Consider the following 22,960-nt stretch of genomic DNA (forward strand, 5'->3'; position numbering starts at 1 on the left):
CCAGTAGAAAACCAGATTTGTATGCTGTTTCTAGAATCATGAAAGGAAGTTCTGATTGCAGGCAAAGAATTATGAACTGTCCAAAGGTTTTCTCTAAAAGCTATCTCAAAGTCCCTGATTCTTGGATACAGTGAAGATATTAAGCTTCTATGGTAGAAACTACTGAACTGGGTGCTGGGAGAACACAAGATGTTTAAGATACAGTTTTACATCAGCCAGACTGGGGAGCTAAAATACCTCTACCTCTATAAATACTTGAAAGACTGTTGGTTGCTATTAGGTGGGTTCACTAACAGAGTTTATAGCATTTGAGCCTACTTTGAAGGATGTGAAGGATTGGCCAAATCCATAATTCGCCTACTTTCACTCAAAGTTATTTTGAAGATACAGAATGATAACAGCATAAATTGCTCAGAAAAGTATAAAGTACTGCACAAGACACTGAAAATGGTAACAAAGTACTGTTTCTGGAATAGTTAGGTTATAAGAATATGCAATTTAGGACTTAAACTTCTAGTAGCACTTATCATTAATTAAAGAATAGATAAGTAATCCTATATTTTAATTTTGTTTTTCACTTCATTTTTAGAATTCTAGTGAAGTTTTAAAATTTAAATTGCTATTTGTATTATCTATCACTTGTGCAATAATTCCAATCTCAGTTAATAATATGACAGCCTGTTTTTTATTGAGATATGATTGACATATTAGTTTCAGGTATACAGCATAATGATTCAATATTTGTATATGTTGCAAAATGATCACCACAGTAAGGTCTAGTTAACCACACATAGTTATGCATTTTTTTCCTGTGATGAAAACGTTTAAAATCTGTTCTCTTATAACTTTCAACTAAGCAATACAGCCTTATTAACTGTAGTCACCATGCTGTACATTATATCCCCAGGACTTATTATTTTTTTTATAAGTGGAAGTTTGATATCTTTTAACCACTTTCACCCATTTTGCTCACCTCTGGCACCCACCAGTCTATTCTCTGTATCTATGAGTTTGGTTTTTGTGTTTTGGTTTTGTTTTTATTTTCCACATGTAAGTGAGATCATAAGGTATTTGTATGACATCCTGTTTTTTGGCATAGGTTTATGCTTGAACATAAGGTTTTGACTGACATTTGAATACATTTAGAGAATCACCTCAGTATAAAGGTGATTTCTTGAAATATCTTGATAGAAGCTAGTATTTTGCTAGAGTTGTTTCTTTCTATTCCTCTTAAAAATCTTTCCCAGAGGAAAGACCTCTATACAGTAGTCCCTCAGTATCCACAGAGGATTGGTTCCAGGACCCTCTTGGATACCAAAATATGAGTCGCTCAAGTTGCATATTAAATGGTGTAATATTTACATATAACCTATGCATATACTTTAAATCATCTCTAGGTCATTTATAATACCTAATGCAATGTAAATGCTATGTAAATAGTTGTTAAATACAATGTAAATGCTATGTAAATAGTTGCTGGCATGACAAATTCACTTTTTGCTTTTGGGAACTCTGGTATTTTTTTGGAATTAAAAAAAATTGAAGTATAGTTGACGTACAGTATTATGTTAGTTTCAGGTGTACAACATAGTTATTTGACAATCAAATACGTTACAAAATGATCACTACAGTAAGTCCAGTAACTGTCTGTCACCATACAAAATTATTACAGTATTATCGACTACAATCATACCTCCGAGGTTGTGGGTTTGGTTCCAGACCGCCGCAATAAAGCAAATATTGCAATAAAGTGAGTCACGAATTTTTTGGTTTCCGATTGCGTGTAAAAGTTATTTTTACATTATAGTCTATTAAGTGTGCAATAGCATTATGTCTTAAAAAACCAATGTAATGTAACTCAATTTAAAAATACTTTATTTTTTTTCATCCGCTGAGTCCACTGAGTAAGATAGTTAGGGAGTTTGCCATTGACATGTACACACTGCTATATTTAAAATAGCTAACCAAATGATGCTTCTTTTATCTTTTTCATCCATTGAGTCCTTTTACAGGGTTTATAGCAAGGACCTACTGTATAGCACAGGGAACTCTGCTCAATATTATGTAAGAACCTAAATGAGAAAACAATTTGAAAAAGAATAGATACATGTATATGTATAACTGAATCACTTTGCTGTACACCTGAAACTAACACAATATTGTTAATCAACTATACTCCAATATGAAATAAAAAGTTAAAAAAAAAGATTTGCAGAAACAATTTCATGGCTTAAAATGAAGACTTTCTGAAAAAAAATACTTTATTACTAAAAAATGCTAACCATTATCTTACAATGTGGGGTTGCCACAAACCTTCAATTCTTAAAAACAAACAAACAAAAACAAAAGCAATAAGTTGAAGCACAATAAAATAAGGGATGCCTATATACTCCTTATGCTGTGTATTACATCTCCATGATTTATTTATTTTATAACTCGAAGTTCGCACCTCTTAATCCCCTTCACCTATTTCACCCAACCTCCCACTCCCTCTCCTCTGGCAACCACCAGTTTGTTCTCTATATCCATAAGTCTGTTTCTGTGTTCTTTGGTTTGTTCGTTTGTTTTTTAGATTCCACATATAAATGAGATCACATAGTGTTTGTCTTTCTCTGCCTAATTTATTTCACTTAGCATAATACCATTTTGTTGCAAATGGCAAGATTTCATTCTTTTTTATAGATGAGTTATATTCCTTTGTACATATATATACCGTATCTTCTTTTATCCATTCATCTATTACTGGACTTTTAGGTTGCTTCCATATCTTGGCTATAGTAAATAGTGCTACAGTGAACATAGGGGTATATATATCTTTTTGAATTAGTGGGGTTTTTTCCCTTGGGTAAATACTCAGAAGTGGAATTGCTAGATCGTTTGGTAGTTCTATTTTTAATTTTTTGAGGAACCTTCATACTGTTTTCCATAGTGGCAGAACCAATTTACATTCCCACCAACAGTGCACAAGGGTTCCCTTTTCTCCACATCCTTACCAACACTTGTTATTTGTGGTCTTTTTGATGACAGCCATTCTGACAGGTGTGAGGTGATAGCTCATTGTGATTTTGATTTGCATTTCCCTGATGATTAATGACGTTGAGCATCTTTTCATGTGTCTGTTGGCCATCTGTATGTCTTCTTTGGAGAAATGTCTATTCAGGTTCTCTGCCCATTTTTTAAATGGATTTTTAAAATTTAATTGTATGACTTCTTTATATACCTTGGATAATAACCCCTTATCAGATACACCATTTGCAAATAGCTTCTCCTGTTCATTAGGTTGCCTTTTTGTTTAGTTGATGGTTTCCTTTGCTGTGCAAAAGCTTTTTAGTTTCATGTAGTTCCATTTGTTTATTTTCGCTTTTGTTTCCTTTGCCTGAGGGGACAGAACCAAAAAAAATATTGCTAAGATCAGTGTCAAAGAGCATACTGACTGTGTTTTCTTTTAGGAGTTTTATGGTTTCAGGCCTTAAAGTCTTTAATCCATTTTGAGTTTATTTTTGTATATGGTGTAAGAAAATGGTCCTCTTACTGAGGCCACTCTGGTGTGCAGGGCTGGCCCCCAGTGCAGCTGGCTGTAAGGACTGGCTACAACTGTTGCAGGTGTTCTGGTGTGCAGGGCTGACCCCTGGGGCGGGAGCCGCTTTGGGGGGATGCCGGTGCCTGCCAAGGGTGCCCAATGGGATGGGCAAGGCTGAGGGCCACGTTGGAGAAGCTCTGGTTCTGGCTGAGGGCGCCTACCTGGGCTGGTGGGGCAGGGTTTCTTTCCAAATATTTTCTGTCTGCAGCTGGTTGAATCCACAGATGTGGAACCCGCAGATACAGAGGGCTGACTATACATGAAGTTATACTGTTTTAGAAATGAAATGCCAAAATTTAACTCCACTGTAGTAAAAAATATAGGCCCGGTTCCAAGACCTCCACCATGATTTGAATTAAAAGAGTAAATCAGTGAACACAATAGGAAGGAAATGTGTGGTATGCTTTCAGTTATACTGAATACACCAATATTTGTTAAACGTGCATTATGGAATTATTTCCTGTACTGCATAGATATTTCCAAGGAAAAAAATTAAAGACACGTGTTACACTGAATAGCAAGGTAGTGTGAATTTTAAAATAGTTATTCTGCAGTATGTCTCTTCATTTTCCATTGTCAGGAGAAAATTGTTGTTAAACTCTAGAATTAAATATGTTGTGCTAATGTGCTGAGTCCATTTACATTCTATGGAATAATTTTATTTGTTCTGCACTAGCTGGCTGGCAGAGAAAATGAACAGTGTTATTTCACTGTTGATATACTGGTGATATTTTAAAGTTGTAATTTCATCAGCAACCGACTTAGGGGATCCAAATATAAATCTGGAAATGAAGTGTTGTGTGCTATATTTGGCTACTCTGAAGACTGAAATATAACTTTTTCCACCACTTCCCAGTGAGTTTTTCCTGAGAAGTCAGTTGTCATTGTTCTGGCAAGTTTCTTTTCATCCTAAACTGTGCTAACATTTAGAAGGAAAACTACGAAGGTTCTTTACCAAAAGAACATATTTTAAAGATAATTTTTTTTAATTACAGGAATTTTAAAAAAATATTAAACTATGTAGATGTGTCTTCACCTTATTCTGGGCCCATACCCCAGAGACAATCCTGTTTAACAGTTTCTTTTATTTTAGTTTTCTACTGATTGTGAGTATAACTTTAAACAATAGATGTATGCCTTCATTTATTTATCAACTTTAGACCCTATACATATGATGGAGGACCGCAGTGTAAGAAGATGCCAAAACTCTTGGCATTCTCAAGAGATATGTTTTAAGAATTTCAATTCTCCTGAGTCATACATGCTGCCATATTACTTAATTTCTCCCTTAAAGTTCTATTTAACTTTAACTGTGATTCTTAACTGGAAGGGAAAAGAGTGTGCTGTGGCCCCAGTCCACCAGAAGAATGTATCAGAATCTTGGGGAAGGTCTTTTTCAAAGTACAGATGTCTTCCTTCCTACCTCCAAGGGAAGCTTGCTTACCTGGTTGAAAGTCACTGTGTGTAATTTCAGATGTTACTACTTGGGAGTAAACTGTGCAGATAATGTAGAAGCAGGGGAAAAAAAGTTAAGAATAATATACATAAAGGCCAAGATATTTAAGTGGTGAACAGTTCTTTTCAGGTTGAGGCATCTTTGTTTTAGGTCTCTTCGTTTTCTGTTTCTCCTATGATTCCGTTATCAGCCCTAGCAGAGGGCTTTCCTTTTTATTTACTTCACAAGAGTTCCTGCATAAGCATTAACGAGCAGAGAACAACAAAGCAAAGCAGAGGTTTGGATGCCACAGCATAGGAGGGCTTACTGCTGAGATGAGTTACTAGCTTATGCATTCTAGATTAGGGCGAGTCAGATTTATATCCAGTAAAATCACTATCAGAGGGCCCTCTGGGTTCAGTGGAATAGCTGAAACTCTGAGTTCAACTCCATGAATGCCAATCCATCATCTTTTGTACCTTTAAACCTGATAGAAAACTCTTAGAGGTCTGTAATTCTGTGTATTTGAAGATCAGCCTTACTTGGTACAGTGGAGTCTAAAAATGACAACAGTGACAAGGATGTGATTGTCTAAAGGGCTGGTTCCACAGTACTTTGAGTTCTCACTACAGCACCTGAGGGGAAGTGAAAAGCCTAAGATGAGAAATACTAATGGGGTTCTCTACTTGTTTTATCTGCAGACGGCAGCTGAATATGTAAAATCTCGACTCCCAGAGGCCCTTAAACAGCATCTTCAAGACTACGAGAAAGACAAAGAAAATAGTGTATTGTCTTACCAGACCATCCTCGAACAGCAGATTCTATCAATTGACCGAGAAATGCTAGAAAAATTGACTGTATCCTATGATGAAGCAGGTATGTTGGTCTTTAATAGACACACACACACACACAGTGTTTTTTCCCTGAAAAAATTTCTTTTTAGATTTTGGCTAAATTAGGTCCTTTTCTTTGATAGAAGATGAAGGGCAGACTGGATTCAAAGTTCTATAACATGGATTAACAGTGAGTTTCTTCTCTACAGTTTTAGAATCAAAGATTTCATCAGGAGATTTCTAAAAATGGCTCTTAAATATCAAATCCCTTTAAAATTTTGGCTCTTTTTTAAATGGAATTGTTCTGCCCTTTGATCAACCATGTGCTCCTGTTGATTTAATCGTTTAAAGTGTCACTTCAGTTTTGGATACCAGCTGAAAACTTTTACATCCAATAATCCAAGAACCGTTAGTTGCTTCAAGTGTTATTTTTTAATTTCAGAGATCTTCTTTTCTAAAGAGGTACCATTTTTTCCCTGAAGTTTCAAGCTGAACTTGACTTTCTCCTCCTTAAGCTCCTCAGATGAATCCTAGCCCCTAACACCACACTGGACACGTCGGCTCACTGCCTTCCATAAGTTCATATTATCCGAAGGAGCTTATTAATGAAGGCCTGGATAGACCTCCTTACAACACCATTTTATCTATTACATGGTTTGTCGGCTAAAACCTAATTTTAATGAAACCAGTACAGTATTACTTGGAATTATTAAAATCTTTAATAAAATTAAACTAATTCAGGAAAAATATCTTGATTAAAATTGTCATACCACCCCTGCCCCCCCATCCCCCAGAAATGGAGAAAAAAGTATGGGAAAATAGGTTTCTAATGGTCAAACATTGGTAGTATTAATTTCCTTTTTAATACCAGGAGCTTCTGTTTTTATTTCTACAAGGAAGTTGTTATTTTACATCTTATTTTCTTTCACATGATCTAAACAGTCTCAATGCTGACATTCTTAACATTTGATTTCAAGCTTGAATAGCAAATAGAAGAGCAGATTTTTAAAAAAATGCTGCACATGCCTAACCAGTGATGCAGTTTTTCTAGTTATTAAGCTGTCCACATTTTCATTCAACCTTTTAACCTCTTTACATCCACACGATAGATACCCATTTCTAGCCTCACCCAGGACATCTCTACTCTCTCTGATTCTCCTTTGCTTTATTATGTTTTCCAGACACAATGGCTCTCTTCTGCCTGTTGGGTATTTATTTATTTGGTCTCTGTATTTGTCTTGTGTTTTTAACAATCTTCTCTTTGGAATTCTGATTCATCTCCTCTCTCATCCCCAGTGGAGTAAAGTAAGGCTATGATCAGCCCAATCAAAATAATATTTAAATTTTCATAGCATCTCAGAGATCATAGAAGTCAAATAGTCCATCTACTTCCTGACCCCATAATCACTTTTTAAATTTTATTGAAGTATAGTTGATTTACAATGTTGTGTTAATATCTGCTGTACAGCAGTGATTCAGTTATATATATATATATATTCTTTTTCATATTCTTTTCCATTATGGTTTATCACAGGATATTGAATATAGTTCCCAGTGCTATACAGTAGGACCCTGTTGTTTATCCATCCTATGTATAATAGTTTGCATCTGCTAATCCCAAACTCCCAATCCTTCCCTCCTCCACCCCACTTCCCCCTTGGCATCCACAAGTCTGTTCTCTATGTCTGTGAGTCTGTTTCTGTTTCGTAGATATGTTCATTTGTGTTATAGTTTAGATTCCACATATAAGTGATATCATATGGTATTTGTCTTTCTCTTTCTGACTTACTTCACTTAGTATGATAATCTCTAGGTCCATCCATGTTGCTGCAAATGGCATTATTTCGTTCTTTTTTATGGCTGAGTAATATTCCATTGTATCTATGTACCACATCTTCTTTATCCATTCATCTGTCAGTAGACATTTAGGTTGCTTCCATGTCTTGGCTATTGTAAACAGTGCTGCTATGAATGTAGGGGTGCATGTCTCTTTTCAAATTATAGTTTTGTCTGGGTATATGCCCAGGAGTGGGCTTGCTGGATCATATGACAACTCTATTTTTAGTTTTTTGAGGAACTTCCATACTGTTTTCCACAGTGGCTGCACCAATTTACATTCCTACCAACACTGTAGGAGGGTTCCTCTTTCTTCACACCCTCTCCAGCATTTATTATTTGTAGATTTTTTAATAATAGCCATTCTTACTGGAGTGAGGTGGTGATACCTCATCGTAGTTTTGATTTACATTTCTCTAATAATTAGTGATGATGAGCATCTTTTCATGTGCCTGTTAGCCATCTGTATGTCTTCTTTGGAGAAACCTCTATTTAGGTCTTCTGCCCATTTTTCGATTGGGTTGTTTTTGTTGTTATTGAATTGTGTGAGCTGTTTGTATAGTTTGGAAATTAATCCCTTATTGGTTGCATCATCTGCACATATTTTCTTCCAGTCCGTAGGTTGTCTTTTCATTTTGTTTATGGTTTCCTTTACTGTGCAAAAGCTTATAAGTTTGATTAAGTTCCATTTGTTTATTTTTGCTTTTACTTCTATTGCCTTGGGAGACTGACCTAAGGAAATGTTGGTATGATTTATGTCAGAGAATATTTTGCCTATGTTCTCTCCTAGGAGTTTTATGGTGTCATGTCTTATGTTTAAGTTTTTAAGCCATTTTGAGTTTATTTTTTGTGTAGGGTGTGAGGGAGTGTTCTAACTTCATTGATTTACATGTGGCTGTCCAACTTCCCCAATACCACTTGCTGAAGAGACCGTCTTTTCCCCATTGTATATTCTTGCCTCCTTTGTCAAAGATTAATTGACTGTAGGTGTGTGGGTTTATTTCTGGGCTCTCTATTCTGTTCCATTGATCCATATGTCTGTTTTTGTGCCAATACCACAGTGTTTTGATTATTGTAGCTTTGTAGTATTGTCTGAAATCTGGGAGGGTTATGCCTCCTCCTTTGTTTTTCTTTCCCTCAGGATTGCTTTGGCAATTCTGGATCTTTTATGGTTCCATATAAATATTAGGATTACCCATAACCATTTTATAATGAGAAAACTGAGACCCACAGATTTGCCTGAAGTAACACAGTTACTTAGTTGTAGAGCTGGGACTCCAACCTCCTCATTGCTAATCAAGCTGGGCTTTCACCATATTAATGCAGGTTCTCATTCACTCAGTAGTCATTTGTTGAATGCATAGCAATATGCTAGGCAGTTGGAAGAAAGGGGTATGAGTATAGAAAAGGAAAACAGACCTTCCTTAATGAAGTCTAGGTGGGTGCTGAAACATAGATATATGACTTCTGAAGAAAAATTCCTGAGGATTTTGAAATAAGTATGCTCTGTAATATGCACAAGCTATTTAAGTTAAGCTGAGGGGATGTGGCGTAAAGGAATAATGAAAGTGGCTCAAGTTTTCAATGGAATTCTTTAGGGGAGGCATTTGCCTAAACCCTGAGGGACAAACAATGAACATGGGTTTGTGAGGAGAAGAGAGGTGCAGTCCATGTGATGAAGGGTCCCAAGGGGACGCCAAGATGGGAATCAATATCAGCTGCAACCTCCCACCACTCAACTTTTCCTTCCTCAGGAATAATTTTCCACTCATCTGCACTGTTGTTGAGCAATGATTAATCTAATCTGCAGAGGTACATTTGTACGTGACCCTTAGGAACAAATACTTTGCCATGGAATTAATCTATCAATAAACTCTACAGCATGAAATAGTGGAAATAACTACAGGATTGAGAGTTAGAGGATCTAAATTCCCAGCCTTTCCTCTAGCTTAATACTGGTATGATTAATGCCTTGAGCCTCTGTTTCTTCATGTATAAAGTTGGGCTAATAAAATCTCACAGGGTTATTATGATAGTAAAATATATTATTTTTGAGGAAGTCCTTAGTCCTTCATATTGCAAATGCCACTAGTGCTGAATGAGAACAGATTTGGATCTTGTCTACCACTGAGACCAGTTTAAAGTGCTAGTTGAGTTTTTTCTTGACATGCAGTGTTTGGGGAGACAGAGGCAAATTCTTAAAAATATCTTCAGAAGCTCTGAGAAGTCAGGCAACAACTACCTTTAAATCACCCGCTCCAGGCTCCGTTTGCCCTTGGTCATTCCTGCATGAGGTGACACATGAATGTCACTGTGAGTTGTGAAATCAAAACATTGCCTTCTCCTCCACTACCCATATATGAACATATGAATGATTTTATTCCAAAAAGAGAAAATATCAGAAATTACTATCTAACAGAAAAAAATTTCATCATGATACAAAGGAATCAGGACAGAAAATTGGTAATAATATCTAATACCTTCAGATACAAACATCTTACACTAAGCCACTCATTTGCTTTAAACTGCTTAGCTTCTTTTCATGCTTTCCCAGTTTTACTTCCTTGCATTCTTAATTCAGCTCTCCGAGTTTTAGGAAGTAGTAGTTAATTGTTAATTAGACAATATCCTGGTCTCTTGAGAGGTTAATTTGTCTTTAATGCTCATCCACTGATAAATCAGCCTGAGTGACTTAATGACAGTTACCACCATCTGTGGCTTCTAAACTTCTAAAAGCAGTTAATGAAAAAAAAACCCTAGATGCTTGTCTAAAAGCATTGGCTCACCACCTTTTCTCCCTCCTTTCTCTTTCTCTCTCAGTATCCTCTCGCCCCCTTTAAATACATATATATCTTAATGCTTTACTCATTCACAATTCAACTCTCCAGCAACCTGACATACTTGAAATCCAGCAAAAAATGGGAAGAAAGCTAAAGCCACATGTAACCATACCATGTCACAGAGGCTATAGATTCTCACCTAGGATTTATATATTATTATTTTATATAGTTTTGACCAGTTAGGTTATATTTTCCAATGTGACATTTTCTTTTTAAAAATTCTTTTTCTGAATTTGAGTGTTACACTTTTATTGCAGAAATAAATAGAAATAAGTAGAAGGGTATAATAAGAGACTAATAATTATCTGTAATGCTACCATTGTAAACATTTTGGGTATATTTCCCTCACTCTAATCATTTTTGACATTTGAGATTTTGAGCATTTTTTCATGTCTTGCAGTTTTATATCCTGCTTTTTTCACTTAACATTATTAGCTAAGCACTTCATTTTATTAAAACCTCTTCAAGTGAAGGTAATTTTAATGGCTGCATAATATCTGTTCTTTGAAAGTACTACTCACTAAACATTTCTTATGTTGGACAATTATGGTTTTTGGTTTTGTTTTTGCTACTATGTGTAATGCTGCAATGAATATATACATTTGTCTGCATTTCATGTGACTCTAGGGAACAGACTTTAGAAAACGTGGGTTTAGAATTAGAATTAGAAGGTGAGGGAAGGCGATGATACTTAGAGCAGACAGAGCAGCAAGGTATAAGAGCAAAGAGCAAATCCATAGACATCCATAAAAAGTAGTCATGGTATCCCCAGCATTGCACTACACTCTAAGTCAAATCAGCATTCACAGACCCTGTATTACAGAGTTGACATCATTGATCTCCATAACGGTGGCCTTCATTCACAGAGAAACGGTTCAATAATATTAATTATATTCTGTATATAAAAATAGGGATTGTATAAACCAGTTTATAAAGATTTTCATCCAAATGGTTTATTTTTAAGTTTGACTGTTAATAGGAATAAAGATGTTTTGTAATATAATTGAAAGAGGTCTTGGAGCCAGAAGACCCAGATTCTATTCCTAGCTCTGCTGCCAACCAGATATATGACCTTGAATGAGTCACCAAACCTCCCTAAAGCCTATTTCCGTATAAATAGAACGTATGTACAGGATCTCATTGATGTCTTCCATTTCTAAAACTATGATTCTGGTATCTTGACAGTGGAAAACTCAGGTAGCCATAGTTTCTGCAAGGTTGCACTTAGCTTCTTCTTGAATCTTCTGCTTTCTCTGTTGCTTTTCTCCTCTCTCCCCAGACAGCCCAAGTAATTTGTTTATAATACCTGACTAAAAGAAGACCACTGCTTAGCTATCCTGGCATCTGCACATGAATTTGCCCAGGCATGCTTTTGTTGGTGGGATGGGCAGTGAGACTGTCTGAGTGAAGCAAAACTAGATTTTGGAAGGAAAGGTTCTGAGCCATCGTTCATGGATTCTTGTTAAGATTGCTTAGATATTTTTATTAGTACTTACTAATGCTAAGCAAAATCTAGCATGAGGAGATATGGTTTGCATTTGATCCATTAATGTTTTTATTTGAATGGGAGCACAAGTTCATACACATTTCAATAGATTGGGTTTAGCAGAGAGAAATTTCCAAGGAAAACAGTTGCATGACTTGAAGAGATCAAAATAGCATTTCACACTGTCTCAGAGAGCATCATGAACCTAAATATTTATAATTTGTCATAGTGGGCAAAAGTTGAAGGGTTGAAATAGCCCGAGAGGGAATCTTTTCTCGCATTATTTATTTTTATGCTTGTACATTATTCATATTTCTCTAAGCAATCTCAAATCGTTTATAATTTTTTCTTAAGTTTGGGCATAAATAATCTACACATTCCCTTGTTAGTGTGATTTGTAATGCCTTGTGTTTGAGGGAATTGTGAGGAGAGTAGGCCCATTTATTTGAGAATGATACTCTCTGTTGCACAGTCAAGAACCCTAAGGCATGGGAAACAGAAGTAGAAAGCGTCTCCTTCTCCCTTTGGGAAGAGCTGGCTATGCCTGTAAGAGGGTGGACAGTCCAGCGGTGGTATCTTGCTTCGAGCCTCGGGACAGTTGCCTAAGTTGCTGCTTTGATCTCCTTCTCAGAGTTAAACCTAAGACCAGCAAAGGTTTTATTTGTTCTTACAGTTCACTGGAAACCCAGACAGCTTTCCGATGAGCACATGTTTGTACCATGTAGAAAGAACACTTACGAGTAGAGAGCAGACCAGACAGTGCAGATGAGGGAGAAAACTCAGCCAGCTGTTTATTGTGTTCATTTGGGCATCAGTTAAAGCTGGGGGCCTGCAGATCCATTGACAGGTGTCAGGCAATCATGTAGGATTTTCCCAGAGGAGGTGAGGAAGGAGGAGTAGCATTAATTTGTTAGCCTTTGCTTGGTGATTGCCTGATGCAGCCTGACATTAGAAATGCGTGAGAGCTGAGCCCAAGCAAAGCTACCTGCCATGAAGAGACACCAAGTACTGTACTGTACTTTTTGGAGAAATAGCTTTTTAAAAGGGTGGCAAATGTGCTGTAAGCAATTTAGGAAGTAGCTGGAGGGTTCCCTCCTACTGAGCTTATTTTATTCTTCTTAATATAGATGGTACCTAAAAGTTACACCTCTGATTTAATTGAGCCATTAGTGTCAGAGTAATCAGTGATCTCAAAAGGAAAACCATTTACTGTCATGGAGAAAAAAATTGAACACACATCGAGAAACCAAACCCAGGAAAGACACTGTAAATTATTTAGGGCCCTTTCAGGTTTTCTAAGAACATAAAAAATTCAGTAAAAGGCCTTTGCAGGAAGTTCTTCACTCTAACAAACATAGTGAATTTCTCAGTCTGTTTCTCAAACAGGTCCTAAGGGAAGAGGTGGCTTTAGGTTTCCTTAATTTATATCTTCAATCAGGACCTTATTTCTGAGCTCAAAAGATGTTCTCACCAGAGGCTTTCTGTCAGGATTTGGAAGGAAGAGAAAAACAGGGAAACTTAAGAAAAACGTCATAAAGGGAAATTTAATATTGGTTGTGTAACCTCTGACAGCAACTTCTGAATTTCTGTAAAAAGTTAAATCTGTTTTATTTTTCCATTATGAGAGTAATTTAAATACGTTTTAGAACATTTTTAAAATATGGAAAAATAGAAAAGGAAAAGAGAATCTCTAATTCCACCACCAAAATATAACCACCATCTTTTAGTATATTTACTTCTAGTCATTTTTCTCTGCTGGGTTTTAATAATTTGTGCCCAATTTTATACCTTTTTTCTTTCCATTTAACACTGAAATATAATCATATTTCTCAATGCTCTTACAAGCTACTCAAAAGTAATTCGTAATGACTGCATAGTATGTTACTGAATGGATATGCCACAGTTATTGTTCCCATAACCTTTTAACATTTTCAGCATGGCCCCTCTCGTTTATTCGTGTTTCATTTCTTGTCACCATATAGAATCCCTGAATTTGGAGGTCTGTTTCTTATCTGTGAAAAGATGAGAATGGTGGTATGATTAACAAAAACATAATGAAGACTTCTGTAATGCAGCCAATTATTAGTCATGTAGCAGTGGGAGCAGAGGACTAAAAGAGGTAGTGAAAATCCACTTATAAACTGATAACTTCTTTCTGGCCAGTAACACCAATCTTTTTAACCAAACTGATTTGAGTTTCTGTTATAATTCTTATATTTCCCCCTTTATATCATAGATTTAAAAAGTCAAAAGATAAAGGGGGGGGAGTAGCAACTAAACAGAGTGACTCTGCCATCTACAAACTAGAAAAGTATCCACCACGGCTGTTTGAAGGTACCCAAATATGTGATTCACCAGCCCTGGGGTCGGTTTCTATGTCTGTGGCGAGACATTACGCCTCTCTTTGCTTGGTTTCATCGACTGTAAAAAAGGACATTGGATTAGATATTTTCCGAAGTCTTTCCCAGCTTTAACAATGTGTGTGATTTTGTGCTCAGTTCATTTAACACTCACTGGTGCGTTCAGTTATTTACTCTGTAAACACTACACTGACCGGGTGCCTAGGAGCCAGGCACGGTGCCTGCCACTGGGAATGCCCAGATGACCACGTGGCCCTTCACTCCAGGTGTGTGTACGCACATGCATATGTGCATGTGCAGGTCTGTGTGGGAGTGGGAGGACAGAGAGACAGTGGTAGAAAGATAACTAGAGTGCAGTGGAATTAGTGCTACAGAGTGTGTGTTCAGAGGACAGTGAATGGGTAGAGGAGGAAAGAATTAGGTTTGGGATTGAGAAACGGTTCTTAAATAAATCAGAAAATCATAAGAGAACCCGTAAATCTTTTGAGCTGTTTGTCTTGAATGTCAGTTGCATGTTTAAAGGCAGGTTTATTGTGAGTGATGCTTTTTTTCTTCTTTGCTCAGTAATTGTGGTGATGTGCCAGCTCCTTATACAGACCTATTCTTTTTTTTTTTAAATTTTTTAAATTGAAGCATAGTCGATTTACAATGTTGTATTAATTTCTGCTGTATAGCAAAATGATTGTTTTTATATATATATGTATATATATTCTTTTTCATATTCCTTTCCACTATGGTTTATTATAAGATACTGAATATACTTCCCTGTGCTATACAGTAGGACCTTATTGTTTATCTATTTTATATATAGTACTTTGTATCCCCTAATCGCAAACTCCTAACTTATCCCTCTCCCATCCTCTCCTTTGGTAACCGTAAGTTTGTTTTCTATGTCTGTGAGTCTGCTTCTGTTTTGTAAATAAGTTCATTTGTATCATATTTTAGATTCCACATATAAGTGATATCGTATTATATTTGTCTTTGTCTGATTCACTTCACTTAGTATGATCATCTGTAGATCCATCCAAGTTGCTGCAAATGGCATTATTTCATTCTTTTTTATGGCTGAGTAGTATTCCATTGTATATATATACACCACATCTTCTTTATCCATTCATCTGTCAATGGACGTTTAGGTTGCTTCTGTGTCTTGGATATGATACATAGTGCTGCTATGAACGTTGGGGTGCATGCACCTTTTCAAATTCGCTTTCTCTGGATATATGCGCAGGAGTGGGATTGATGGATCATATGGCAACTCTATTTTTATTTTTTTGAGGAACCTCCATACTGTTTTCCATAGTGGCTGCACCAATTTACATTCCCAGCAACAGTGTAGGAGGGTTCCCTTTTCTCCATACCCTCTCCAGCATTTATTATTTGTAGACTTTCAGTGATGGCCATTCTGACTGATGTGAGGTGGTACCTCACTGTAGTTTTGATTTGCATTTCTCTGATAATTAGTGGTGTTGAGCATCTTTTCATGTGCCCGTTGGCCATCTATACAAACCTATTCTTTTTTTTTTATAAATTTATTTTTATTTATTATTTTTGGCTGTGTTGGGTCTCCGTTGCTGCACGCGGGCTTTCTCTAGTTGCGGAGAGCAGGGGCTACTCTTCGTTGCGGTGCGCGGGCTTCTCATTGCGGTGGCTTCTCTTGTTGCGGAGCAGGGGCTCTAGGCGCGTGGGCTTCAGTAGGCGTGGCTCGCAGGCTCTAGAGCTCAGGCTCAGTAGTTATGGGTCACGGGCTTAGTTGCTCCGCGGCATGTGGGATCTTCCCGGACCAGGTATCGAACCCGTGTCTCCTGCATTGGCAGGCGGATTCTTAACCACTGAGCCACCAGGGAAGCCCTACAAACCTATTCTTAACCTCTGCTGTAACATCACCTTCCACATTCTAAGTGTCGCTGTCCAACTAATTTTAGTTTACATCAATTAGCTTATATTAATATGCTTATCAGCATCACCTGTTTTCTTATGCGCTCTCTCCCGCCGCAGAAAAAAGAAATGATAATGCAGACTGAATTTTGTAAAAGTGATATGATGGGGAGTTATTTTTTTAAAAATCACATTTTCCAACTTCAAGTTATCTTTTTAATAGAAGGCCTCATATGCACTCTGAGAATAAATTGATCCAAGTTTTGCAGTGTGCAAATAAAATTTTAAATTGTAAAGAACTTTGCTGAGAATACTGGAAACTGCTGGCTAACACTGAGGTTTAGAATAAGGACGTGCTGCCTCCGGTGATTAAAACATTTGACTGGAGCCGTGTTTATCTTTCTAATCAAGTTGTCATTGTTTGCCACAAGGGAAGTAATGTTACTACCTGCTCTAAAGTAGTATTTGATTACAAGGCCTGGAGAAAATGTGTACACTTCAAAGAAAATAATTGTACCAGGTGGTCACAATTTAGACTGCATCGGCCAGCCAGAGACAGGATGCCGCTGCCATCTGTATCTCTTCCTTTCTGTACTACGGGAATTTTGTAACCAAGTTTCCATAGATCTTGTTGGAATGCTTGTAATAAATCTTAATGAGATCCAAGTTAATGGTAAGACCTTCAGTCTGTAGGGAAAAATCGGATAGTTTTTGAAGTGCCAGAATTTCTAATGTACTGTGACTGTCCATTTGTAGTGGTGAGATGTAAGCAAAATGCAGCCTCTGGCTGACTTTCAGACTCGGAAGATCTGTAATCATAGGCAGCTGGACTGCTGTTTAATGTCATTTTGCAAGAATGTGAAATTCAGTCTTCCGAGAGCTACTAGGTATTCCAGTCTCATCTGGTAAATTGCCTCCTGAAAGGCATTGTTTTTAAGCCACCTTCTATTGCCCAGAGAATTCTCTTTGTGTTTCTTTCTTTACTTAATGTCCTTGTCCCAAGGCTGTGTGGCTTAGGCTATTTCTGATGCTGGTTTGATGGATTTTCTGCAGTATATACTCTAAAGAGGCACCTGAATGTGCTCTTGTAGTTCCGTAATCAGTCCAAGGGAACTGTAAATCAGCTACGTAGAAATCACTAGGACAAACACTGTTCATTCAACACAAGCATTTACTGTGTGCCGGGTTCTGGCTAGGTGCTGAGAGTCTAAGAAATGTGGAAGGACAGTCAAGTCAGAGGTCTTTTCCCTTTGAATTTATTGCTAATCTTGACTACTGTCTCTATAAATCCGTTCTCTAAGAGGTGCTTCAAAATGACACCTTAGCTGGCTTCTTCCTTACCTGAGCCAGGGCCTTCCATTCCTCTGATCTCAGTTCTTCTCATTCAAGGAGGCAACACAAATTACACGTTTGTTATTTATATCCTACTTGCTTCCTGAAAGTTCGATTTGCTATACATTCAGTAATAATGTTAAAATAGAAACAGAAAATCAAAGCCAAAACGGTGGAAGGAAACAAGTGCACTAACCATAAAGAACAGACAAAATGAAACAGTTATTCATTGGAGACAACTTCTAATACTAAAGTTGATGGAGACTTTTTCACAAGGTACCTTGTACTTTGGACATTGAGCAACATTATCTCAGCTTGAGTTTCCCAAAAGCAGAGGCTGAAACAAAAGGCTTGAGTGCAGGCAGTTAATCTAGGAATGCAGCTGAAGGAGCAGGAGTGAGGGGCCTTGGGAGTGAACCAGGAAGGAGGGAAAAGAGAAACAAGGGGAAGCTGCCATGAGGACACAGAATGGAGCTGGCTCCCCTGAGGGTGACTGCTGCTTAACCCGACCAAGGGAGCTTGCGAGTAGCATCCCAGAACCGTCGCCAGGAGGTGAAGGGGGAAGCATTTAGCAGCTAGTCTCATCCCCTCGTTTGTCAAGGGTAGCTCCGCAGACATTAGCTTCCCCGCACTTACATATGCCTGAGTGCTGAGTGGGTTCTGGGGGCATCCCACACCTTGGCATCAGGGAAGCTCCAGGGAAGGGAGCAAGTGATAAAGGGTTCAGGCCAAGGTGTTCCCGGTGAATTGGAGGTTTTTGATGTCTTGTCGTGGAAAGAATTCAGTGAGAGACAAAGTGATAGGTAAGAAGTGGATTTATTTAGAGAGAAACGCACTGCACAGACAGAGCGTGGGCCATCTCAGAAGGCGAGAGGGCCCTGACATATGACGTGGCTAGTTTTTTATGGGCTGGGTAATTTCATAGGTTAATGAGTGGGAGGATTATTCCAAGTATTTCAGGGAAGGGGTAGAGATTTCCAGAAAATGGGCCACCACCCACTTTTTGGCCTTTTATGGCTAGCCTCAGAACTGTCATGGCACTGGTGGTGTGTCATTTAGCTAATGTATTACATGAGTATATAATGAGGCTCAAGGTCTACTGGAAGTTGAATCTTCTGCCATCTTGGACGTAGTTGGTTCTAACCAATTTTTGTAATGTCCTATGGCTATGTCATTCTTTTAAAAGTTGTGCCCTGCCCCCTTCCCTCTTGTTTCAAAGGCTGCTTCTGGCTGAGCTGGTCCCCGTACCAGTGGCTGGGACTGAGAGAGTATGAAATGCTATGCAGGAGATTTGTCATACAAGCACAACAAATGAAATCTTAAAACAACTTTATAGGAAATACATGTGAGTTCATCTTATAGTCATTTCGTGTGTGACAACCATCTATAAAAGCATGATTATTCATGTTTTTCAAAGCTCCTGTATAGCGTGTGGCAATGCAGAGTGTTCAAAAGCATTTAGAGAAAAATCTTACATGTAGTAGAAGATGTATGTAAGAAAAGGAGAGGGTGCTTTGTTTGATTTGACAGTTGGCAGCTTTCCAGCTCAAACCAAAATAATTAACTAATCCTCATTTTTATAACTAATGAATTCAAGTACCTAGGCCCTTCAACCTGAGTGGCACAGTAAAATTCAGCTTTTCATATGTGTAAAAAATAATTATCTTCCATAGATAACGTACAGCAGTCGTTAGTCTGGAGAGGAGAAGCTGGGAAAGGAGACTTACTTTTTCGCTGAACCTTCATATTGTATTGTTTGAATTTTTAACTTTGTCCATGTATTGTCTAATTTTAAAAATTTATGAAAAATAAATAAAAATAAACAAAGCCTTCCTAGTACATTTCCTCTTATCTTCAGTACTGGAAATGGAATATAATAAGGCACAAAGCCAGTCTTCTTGTTTTCAGTAAAGCTTTTTACCTCTAAGTTATGTATATCCAAGGAATAAGTCAAGAAAGGAACTCAGCGACAAGGCCAGCCATCATGGAACTGCAATGGCAAGGTCAGAGAAGGTCAGCTGTGAGACCAACTCAGTACTGTGCCAGTGAGCACCTGGGTTCTTGGTAGTCTTCATGCCCTGAGACAGAACTGATCCCAGAGTCCAGGGAGGGGGCTGACCTTATTGCAGGGGAAAAAAAAGTTCATCTGAAAGAGAACAGGATTCATGGGCAGCAAGCTGTTGGGAATTCAGCAGATTCTGATCTCACTTCCTGTTAGTTGCCTCTGCTTCACCCTGAGCTTGGTCTTCCTGTGGCTGACAAGTTACCTGACTTGCTGCTTTAATTGGCCTTTTACTCAGATCCTCTTTTTCCTTAACTACAGCCAAACCTCTACTGATTTTTTTTTTTTTTGCAGGGAAGTGTAGTACAGTGGAAAGAGCCCAGTCTTGAAGCCAGACTGGCTCCATGATAATTCCTTATGCTATACCTTATGGGGCTTTTTATGAGGATTAAAGATAACATATGGAAAATGATGGACATTTGGTGGACACTCTAACAACGATAGCCTCTCTCTTATTTGTTGTTACTTGGCATATACTCAGCTTGGTATATAGGTGTATTTTTCCAATTGCTTTCATGGTAGAGAGGATTAACTATCATGCACTTTGCATAAATTACCTTCTTTTTTACCCAGGACATAACAGAAACCAGCAAAATTCTGGCCCCATCAACCTCCTTTACATTTCTTGCCCTGACCTGGATAAAAAAGCAGTTCCTTGAGTTTAGTGTATTTGTAGTATGTTTTTATATGTTTATTTGTTTTTACTTTTTCTAATGCTGTATGTTAGTTATCTCTTGCCACATAACAAATTAGTTAGTAGTTTAAAACAATAAATGTTTATTATCTCATACAGCTTCTGAGTATCCAGAATGCTGGTTGGTTTTCTCGTGAGGTTGCAGTCAAGTTGTCAGCTAGTCTTTAAAGACGGGCTGGAAGTGTGACGTCCAAGCTTACTCATGTGGCTCTTGGCCGGAGGCTTCAGTTCCTTTCCACATGGGCTTTTCCACAGCCTGTTTGCTACCTGGCTTCCCTCGGTGTAAGTGACCTAAGAGAGAGAGCCCAGGAGAACCCAAGATGGAAGCTGCAGTCTTTTATAAACTGATACCGAAAGTGAGATACCATAATTTCTGCCATACACTATTTTTTTTTTTTTTTTGGCTGTGTTGGGTCTTGGTTGCTGCTCGCAGTCTTTCTCTAGTTGTGGCGAGCGGGGGCTACTCTCTGTTGCGGTGCACGGGCTTCTCACTGCGGTGGCTTCTCTTGTTGTGGAGCACGGGCTCTAGGCACGTGGGCTTCAGTAGTTGCAGAATGCGGGCTCAATAGTTGCGGCATGCGGGCCCTAGAGCGTGTGGGCTTCAGTAGTTGGGGCACGTGGGCTCAGTAGTTGAGGTGCGTGGGCTCTAGGGTGCAGGCCCAGTAGTTGTGGTGCACAGGCCTAGTTGCTCCATGACATGTGGGGTCTTCCCGGACCAGGGATCGACCTGTGTCCCCTGCATTGGCAGGTGGATTCTTAACCACTGCACCACCAGGGAAGTCCCTCTGCCATATACTATTGGTTACACAGACCAACACTAATTCATTGTGGGAGGGGTCTACACAAAAGTATGAATGCCAGGAGGTGGTGATCTTGGGGGCATCTTGGAGGCTGGCTACCACAGTCTGCATTGTAAACATACCTACTTTGACTCTGCCAGCTCCTCTGTCTCCTCTCTCTAGTATCATCATCTTTTCCTCTGATTTCCTAATCACTACCTACGTCCTGCTTCCCTAAATCCAAAGCTGGAATGTTGAGCCCTGCACTCAGTACCAAGTAGCCTTAAGGTATTTACACCCAGCATCCTTTCCCACACCTGCAGCTTCATTTCATTTGACCAGAGGCAGTGCCCTCAATGTATCAGTTATTAAATGTTTTGAATATCATTTCTGACTTCTCTAACTCATGAGAATATTTCCTTCTAGAGCATCTTAACACAGTGTCCAGTGTTGTAGTCTGTTCAGGCTGCTATAACATAATATAGACAGTCCCCAACTTACGATGGTTCGGCTTATGATTTTTCGACTTTATGATCGTGCAAAAGTGATACATATTCAGAAGAAACTGTACTTTGAATTTTGAGTTTTGCTCGTTTCCCAGGCTAGAGGTACGCAGTAGGATTCTCTCTCATGATGCTGGGCAGGGGCAGCGAGCCGCACCTCCCAGTCAGCCACACGATCACGAGGGTGAACAACCGATTCTGACAACCATTATGTTTTTCACTTTCAGTACAGTATTCAATCAATTACATGAGACATTCAACACTTTATTGTAAAATAGGCTTTGTGTTAGATGATTTTGCCAACTGTAGGTAATGCAAGTGTTCTGAGCACATTTAGGGTAGGCTAGGCTAAGCTATGATGTTCAGTAGATGTATTCAGTGCATTTTCGATTTTTCAATTTACGAGGGTGATTTATCAGGATGTAACCCCATCGTAAGTCAAGGAATATCTGTACCATAAACTAGGTGGTTTATAAACAACAGAAATTTATTTCACATGGTTTTCAAAGGCTGAAAGTCGAAGATCAGGGTGCCTTCATGGTCGGGTGAGGGCTCTCTTCTGACTTCCTGTGTGCTCACGTGGTGGAAGGGTTCTGGAGCTTTCTCAGGCCTCTTTTATAAGAGTACTAATCCATTTATGAGGGCTCTGCCCTCATGACCTTATCACCCCCCCAAAGCCCCATCTCTTAATACCATCATATGGGGCATTAGGATTTCAACATGAGAATTTGTGGGGGGCACAGACATTCAGACCATAGCACTCAGTACCTCAACAGTTGTGAAACTGCAGTTTAGTTTTCACAGCAGTATCCTGAATACTTCAAAATTCAGGCATTTCCCTCTAGATGGTAACAGTTTCTCTCTCCATCTCTGTCTCCTTCTCTCTCTCATCCTTCTACAATCCCTCACTCCCCACCCCTCATCTTATTTTTCTCTTTGTTTCTTTTATTTAACTGGCTATGTTCTAAAATTTATTACATTTTTAATTTTTATATTTATTAAAAATTTTGATGACTTGTTCTGTTAGTTTTTAAAATGGATGGGTAGAATAACTGGATAAATTGTTTTTATATTTAACTCAGCTGTTATCTTCAGTAAAAAAAAGTTTCCTGTTCTTTCTTTATTGCTTCTTGGTTGTCTCTTCTATTGTGTAGGAAAAAAGTAAAGAAGTGAAAATGAGGAAGTCACTGAAGATCTTGTCCGTCTCTTCCACTTTTTACAATGCCATAATTTCCCTTATTTGTGGTCTTCTACTTTTCTACCAAATCCCCATCTCAAATTCTTTGTTCTTAAAGAAAACAGCAGTGAACAAGTGAGTCCCTCATTGTGTCAGCATTTGTGG

At 38.2% G+C, this 22,960-nt stretch overlaps 1 protein-coding gene across 1 annotated transcript in view; it reads left to right on the top strand.

Moving 5' to 3' along the window:
- PPM1L (protein phosphatase, Mg2+/Mn2+ dependent 1L) overlaps positions 1 to 22,960 on the top strand; it is a 303,559-nt gene that overhangs the window by 192,383 nt on the left and 88,216 nt on the right. The window contains exon 2 of the mRNA XM_082458427.1: positions 5,717 to 5,891. Coding sequence (XP_082314553.1) covers positions 5,717 to 5,891 — 175 coding nt within the window. The remainder of the gene's footprint in view (positions 1 to 5,716; positions 5,892 to 22,960) is intronic.

Source organism: Balaenoptera physalus (genome assembly GCF_965194825.1).
Source record: "Balaenoptera physalus genome assembly, chromosome: 4".
Taxonomy (NCBI): Eukaryota; Metazoa; Chordata; class Mammalia; order Artiodactyla; family Balaenopteridae; genus Balaenoptera; species Balaenoptera physalus.